This window comes from Morone saxatilis, unplaced genomic scaffold (assembly GCF_004916995.1).
Source record: "Morone saxatilis isolate NCDOM2014 unplaced genomic scaffold, NCSU_SB_2.0 Contig2, whole genome shotgun sequence".
NCBI classification, from domain to species: Eukaryota; Metazoa; Chordata; class Actinopteri; family Moronidae; genus Morone; species Morone saxatilis.
Window position 1 is genome coordinate 11,079,933 of NW_023339762.1, and position 7,592 is coordinate 11,087,524.

Here is a 7,592-nt window from a genome sequence, read left to right on the forward strand (position 1 = left end):
CAGGTGCCATGATGACCAGATAATCAGTGTTATTCACTTCACCTGTCAGTGCTCATAATGTAATGGCTGATCGGTGTGAAGGAATACTTTAATTTTAGGAAATATACTTCACTTTTTTGTTGAGAGTTAGATAAGAAGAAAGGTAAATGTAGCTTGAAACAGCAGCCGCATAGCTTAGCTTGAAGATCGGAAACAGCTAGCCTGGGTCTAAAGGTACCAACATCAGCCTGCCAACCCCTTTATGGCTCACTAGTTGACATGCTATTTGTAAAAAAAAAGTGGTAACAACAATGTTACAGGGTAGAGGTATACATGCTTTAAAATTAGCTGAGCTACCCCACAATCTTTGAACTGCAGAGGTACCTCCAGGGGTACAAGTACCACTGATTGGCAATTACTGGTTTTAGAGGTCTATGCTCTTTATTCTCTGCCAGCCTACCTGATTTATGGTCCTGTGTATATTCATCAAACTAGCAACACTGACTGAAGGGATTAGGTTTAGCCAGTAGCCATTCTATGTGCCATTATAAAAAAAGACCTTCAGATAGTGCAAATGACTGGGTTGTTGCTGCCATTTAATGCCACATTACTCCCAGAGCAAACGCCCATCTGCTGTCAATTTTCTGCTCATAAAGAAACAATGCATTCATCTTATCAAGTTTATCAAGACAAACCATAATATCTGGCTTGATATACTCAATGTTTTTCTCTCACCTGGATCGCACATCATTCAGTGAAGAATGACACCAATTTAGTTTATTTTATTTGTTCAAACTGGTCTGAATAAATGAATGGAGATTTTAATAAAGGGTATCCACAGAGAGAAAGTAATAACAGTTTCCCAGGCCGCCCACACTGAACCCCCAGCAGTTCTGCAGCAGTATACCAGCCTGCTTGCATAGCGATTTGGTAAACAGTATTCCCACACACTGAACGTCAAGCAGCCCTTTTTCTGGAGAACTAGATCTGTGCATGTGGGGAAATGATTTGATACTTGCTGTCAGGATTTCTCCACTGCACTGGTAACCATTTGTGCTAGATTCCTGAGTTTGTGTGCGACTTGGGTTGTTTTTAGATGCTGCTGTGCCAGTTGTGGGACTTGACCCAATCTCTGTTTGTTTACATTTGGCCAACAGATGTTCAACTAAGTGGACCCAGTTTTCTGAGCCATTTACCCTTCCTCCTCTCTGGGGATAAAGATCTGTACCCCCGCAAATAAACCATAGGCCATCTGATGACGCACTGTGTGGGCAACATCATCTGTGGTATATGTACAGTATCAGCCATTGTGGTTATTTAACACATTTAACAAAAAGTGTAAGCGTTATCTGGATTGTGAGAAGTGCTCCACTGTGTGAAACTGCAAACAGGCTATTCTAATCTTGCCCCAGAAACAGCTTGTGACTGAATTTAGCTCCCAGCATCAGTCACTTTTTATTTTTTCTTTCTTTTTTTTTACTGATGTGAGTGATTATCTATGAATATTCTTTGCTTTGTAAATGCTGTCCTGTTTATTAAAAAGAGACTTTTTATAGAAAAAGATGTACAAGATTATTCCACACCGCTATGCATCCTGAAGCAGTTCCCATCAGTCATCATCAGCATGAATTACAGTGAACTTAGCATGCTCTGGTTTTCTAAGCCCACTTTATCAATGCACATTTTGTTGCAGTTTCAAACTGCTTTTTATAGGCATCCTCTGGCTTAAAGCTGAAGAGCTGCCAGTACAGGTCAACCTCATAAGTCTACGATTGATGAGTCCTCTCATACTGAACTGACTTCATGTCTAATGAGGAGGCTCCATGGATATGTCCAGTCTTGGTTAACCATGTTTCCACCAGCAGAGCAGCCCCAGGATCCCTTCGCAGCATCCCAGCTCCTCTTATCTATTGCTTGCACAGTCCACACTGCTTCTAAAAGCCATTTGTCAAACCTCTGCCCACATTAAATTATCATGACCCAAGAGAGATGTCTACCTCTAGGAAGATACTCTGAGCCCCAGTCAGACAGATAGGGTGTACAGTGTCTGAAACGGAGAACTGAATGAAAAATTGACTGCGCAAAAATCCAAGTTTGTTCAGACTGCGCTGTATGATTGTGAGACTATATTACGAAAAATCTGACCGATGTCTGCCCAAAGACAAAAAGTTCCCTGCGGCTGCTGTGTATTGTAGTTCACTCCTGGCATCGTAAATCATCTTGTATGTTTTAACATACAGTAACACGCAGCCCAACACACCTTGATACTCCTGTGACTGATCTCAAAGGTAATAAAAAGATGAAGTGAAAGGACAGCAGAGGGTGTTTTGCTAGAGAAACTCCATAAAAGGTTCTTAATGTGACTCAGAGTATCATTCAGGTTAAATATGAGTTAGGGGCCCCTGGCGGTCAGTGAAGGCTTCCCATAATTCTGTTCTTTTCTATTCATTAATAATGACAGCACCCTAATGAGCAGGTCAGACTTAAAACAAAAGAAAATGTCTCTTTTAGAAAGAGGTTGATGTTGAGACAGAGTGCAGCTATTTTCAGATGAAAGACGAATACAGATCAGATGCTTTGCAGAAAATGATCCATTAGTCGGCAGAAGGGGAGAATTCTTAAAATATTGATACAGTCTGTATACTTTAGTCAGAGGGAAACCACATCCTGAAATTAGTGAATTCTTTACCAATGAGTTGCTATGATTTTCAGAGGAATAGAGTGAGCGATATCATTGATAGGCAGTCATCATGTGTGTGTATCTTTGTGTACACGCTGCACTCTTAATAAGGAATTCAAGTAAACGGGGAGCCTGATGTTTGAGCTTCCTCCCTGTTGGCTTGGGAAAAGTATGCTAGAAATGCTCCAATTTGTCCTGCTAGACACACTGTTTCTCTGCCATGTTGCTCTGTATGTAACAAAACACAGAGTACAAAGAACAACAGCCAGACAAGCAAACGAGACACAGAGAAACTGTGTTAAAAAAGAAATGAGTCTCTGAAATGAATCCTGCGAATTTCTTTCTAAGCATCTGTTACACTCATTACTTTTCCAAAAAACAACAACAACAACAAGAGTCTCTGTACTGTAATATGCTTATCAGAGCAGAACAAATCATATTTTTTAATAGTCAGCACAGGGTTATGTAATATATCCGACTCTATGGGTGTCAGTTTGTAGTCTTCAGTTTTTCTAAATTTCTCTAAAAGAAATTCAACAGCTATCAACAAATGTTCATGCATTTCTTTTGTAACTTTTGTTTTCCCAATATAAGTACTGTACATCCGATGGGTTTTATGTTGATGGCTTTCTCACATCCAGAGTATTCAATCAGCCGTCACTGTTACGCTGTAAATTGAGTTGGATTAGGCAACATACATAAGAGTGCTTTGGAGGTTGGCATTAACAGCCGATCTGACACAAACATTGGCTTCTTTGCTAAATTAAGTCCATCAAAGAAGAGTTGGGTAACGAGTTTTAATTTCAATAGACCTGTATTGAATCTCACACCGGTCTGCACCTCGCGTTAAAAATTGCTTTGCTAAATTGGTCACCAATGGGGCAAAGACTTCTCATAAGACATTTTTGTTTCTGCTCTGAAACTTTATAATTTCTTAAACTCAATATCTACTTAATATTAGACCTTTATATGTACTTTATTTTCTTCTATCTAGTCTATTTGTCCACATCATAAATCTACTTTTCCTTCAGTCTACTCTGTACATATGGCACCTATTGTAAGTCTGTCTGTCCTGGAAGAAGGATCCCTCCACTGTTCTTCGTCTGAAGTTTCTTCTTTATTTGGTTGTGAGATTTCCAAACAAAAGGGACCATAATCACTTAACATATTATAAGAATCACTTACATCATCGCATTGTCTAATGAACTGCTCTAAATTCTTTCCAGATACCTGTCTGTTAAGTATGCATTATTATTTGCCATCTCTCCCATGAAGACACCAGCTGTGGTTACCCAGGAGATTTGTGATGCAATTCTTAGTTCACTATTTGCTGACTTTTGCAGCTTTACCGTAGACATGCGTGCCAAACTGCAGATTGTGCACCGGCAGTCTTCATGTGACAGTGACTCACCATGCGGTGGATGTGTTGTAGGGCAGGAGCGTGGGGCTGTGGCTCTCCCCTCTGAGGCTATGTCTGGGCTGGTAGTGGCTGGGGACCATGGGCTGGGCTTGAGCCTGGGATTCGCTCTCCTCTGGCATGGACCTGTGCCACTGACTCCGAGCCTTCTTCAGCCAGCGTCCTCCCAGACCCCATTTCTCCAGGTAGACCCTGCACAGCTCGTAGTTTATGGCTGAGTAGTAGAGAAAGTCCAGCGCAAGCAGCACCATGACGAAGAAGCCGTAGATCCACACGCCGACCAGGGCTGTATAATTACTGGGGGAGAGACAGACTGGGAGTATTAGCACAGTGTGATCTGGGAAAGATGATGATAAACAATCCTCACATGCTCAGAGCTGCCATCCAGATACCCTTAAGATGCTGGGCTATTAAATCCCAATAGCTACGATCGAGCTGCCAGGTGTGAATATTTGCTGTTCATGTGGCAAGACCAAGACGTTTATCTAATCCTCCCTTGATAAAAACTAGTAAAATATATATAAACCTCCATCTGTTCTATCTGCTGCTTTTTTAATAGCGCTTCTCAAATTGGACAAAGAATTTCATTAGCACAAGAGACTTTTTAATCCATCTCATATTGGCTCCTCCGTAGTGCCTCTGAAAATCTGTGCTCCTAATTTTCACCTCTCATAAATTTTCTTCATGTATTACATGATCTAGCTGGATTTATATGGGGAACATTTGAACTTTCCTTTAGTCCACCCGCATCCATAAATTACTGCTCTATGATAATGGGCAGAAATAGCTTCCTGAGAATTTTGAGAAGCAGCATTGCCAGAACAGGGATACGAATATCTGGGTGTGATGTCTCTGTTTCTGTGGCCCTGGGGACATTTAGTTGGGAAATATCACACAAATTGAAAGTGATTTAGTCCTATTAGGATGCTTCGATTAGACAGAATGGAAAGACACTGAGAGACAGGGCTGATACTGGATATTACTTCGAAATAGAGATTTATTCGGAGCAAAACCCATCTTTTATGCCATTTCGGCACACTTTGCCATTTGTTTGACAGCATAGATTGAAGCCAGTCTAAAAAAGTGATGTCCAAGTGCTTCTAGCTCAGTTAATAAAGGGAATCCACTTCTGTCTGAAAATGATGTGCCCTTGGGGATATTTATCTGAATAAATGACTTTAAAACGAACATCAGAGGTGCTCAAATGAGCACTAAGGCAGACGAATGCCACTACTGCACTCAAATCTAAATGTATCCTTAACTGCCTTTACCTTTCCTCTGCGTCAGAGACATTTAGACATTCAATGCAGGACTGGTGTTAAGCAAACTATAATATGTGCACAGTCCTTGGAGGGATCAATCATGACCATACAGCTAAAACAAATGTTGTTCAATATTTAACACAGCTTCCTTAGGGAAGGAAAGTAGATGCAATTGATTATCTGTCAAAGGTGTGTAGCTTTTCTTGTTGCTTTTTTAAAATTTTATTCTACTCTGAATCTATTTCGATTCTGCAGCATTTCAGCTACTCAGAAACCCCTCGCAGTTCAAGGTAAAACTAAAGGCGTTTGCCTTTAGTTTTACCTTGAACTGCAGTAAATCTCCTACTATAATACCATTTTCACTGTGCAGAGTGAGTAGAAAGCAGAATTATGGCCAGTTTAACTCGCTTGGCCAGTGGTAAATATCAAGCTGGCAGTCCCATCGCCCAGTGAGCCAGGATGAAAGAGTGGCCCAACAGGCCATCTGACACTAAAATGAAATATCATGACCTGCTGCAGGGCAGTGTGAACCATCTAAGACAGATGCATGCTGGGAGGGCATTAGTACAGAGAGCTGTGGTTTTGTCACCCAAACCTCCCACTGAGAGCTCCCACAGTACAAGAGGCTCATTTTCTGTGTCCTTCACTGGTAATCTGCTTATCCTGATATGAAAGGAGTGTGTATTCAGATGAATGCGTCTGTCTCTGTGAAAATGTACTGTCATGGCATGTGTAGCATGGTTTACTATGAATAATACAACAAAGTACTATAATACTTGCATGGAAATATGTATTATGATAGGATGCCATAGTGATACTTGATAGAATAGCCTGCACTTAACACCTGCCTTTGTGAATGCTCACGTGGAGGCGTCCCACTCACAACACAACAACTGCTTGCAGCATCTGCTCTCCTCTGTGGTGGTTTTGAATGCCTCTGTAGGTGTGGATCAATGTCAGTGAACCCTCTGAGCAAGAGGCAAACGGTGTCAATGAGTGCGATACTGTCGAGGGAGCGAAATGTTTGTGAGCAAGCAGACTATCGCCCGCAATCTGATCTGAGGAAATGTCATCTTTGAAACTGTTTCGTTCCACCATAGCCGTTCCCCAAAAAACTCAAGATTCCTAATTACCTCCACCGAGCCGAGGAGGTTATGTTTTGGTTTGCAGAATATGTGAAAAACTAGATTTCAGCGGAATTTGGTGGAAAGTGCCCAAACAAGAACTGATTACATCTGGATGTGGGTAGCGCCACAGTGTGACATTTTATTGTCTAACAAATAATTTGCAAAAATAATTAGTTGCAGCCCTACATTGCTAATTTCAAGGGGGCCATGGTAGGCCTGTGGATTACATGGATTCATAGTTGTTCTGAAAAATCAGTATGACTGACTTAGATGTGCATTATGATCCAGAGATCCATTTTTTGTTATTAAAGTAATAAATTTAGAACCGGCAGCCATGGTGGAGGTATTCACTCTCTAAGGCCTTGTAGGTCATAATGAAATGATGTGCTATGGCTTTTTAAACAAAAATTAAAGTTTGAACATATTCAAACTAACATGTAATGGCCAGGGAGAGAGAATGTGGTGTCATACAACTGTATTGAGATTGTGGCTCCAGTTCTGTCATTGACATGAAAACCTCTTAGCATCTTATTGGTGATTTACCAAGCTTCTGGCAAGGGCAGATGCACAGTGTAATGGGGTTAAACATCTTTACTCACTTGTGTGCATAACCGTCTGAGGTGGTGGTGAGGTTGACCTGCATGACCATCTGGAACTCTGTCTCGTTGCAGCAGTATTTGAAGGCGGTGTTGTTGTGGTGGCAGCAGAACATGTAGGTCTTGTTGTCTGAGAGGCGCGGGCAGTGAAAGCCGAAGTGGTAACGCCCCTTGTGGTCAGCATAGGGTTCGCACACTCGGTAATGAGCGGAAAGGGCTGCAGTTTTGGGAAAGACAAGTTGAGATGTCACTCAAGACCTCTGAGGAAGAGTTTGTGTCTCCCTACTCTGAAAAATGAAAAGGCCCTTTTAAGAATTATTGACGGAAAACAGCTCTCAAGGAAAAACCTTTAAACCTGCAGCAGCCAAACTACAAAACAAAGTACTGAATGGCTTTTTGTCTTCTTTGGAAGCCTCAGAAAAGACACGACTGGAGAGAGTCCATGTAATAATAATGGTCTAGGACAAGGAACAGAAAACAAACACAGTGTACTAGCAAAAATAATCAGATAGGAGACATCACATTAAGCAT

The 7,592-nt window shown here is 41.3% G+C and overlaps 1 protein-coding gene across 1 annotated transcript in view; it reads right to left on the bottom strand.

Moving 5' to 3' along the window:
• The window catches only part of shisal1b (shisa like 1b), a gene marked incomplete at its 5' end in the record, with an annotated part of 38,341 nt that overhangs the window by 7,138 nt on the left and 23,611 nt on the right, over positions 1-7,592 (bottom strand). Inside the window, 2 exon segments of the mRNA XM_035665869.1 lie at positions 4,071-4,373; positions 7,065-7,278. Coding sequence (XP_035521762.1) covers positions 4,071-4,373; positions 7,065-7,278 — 517 coding nt within the window.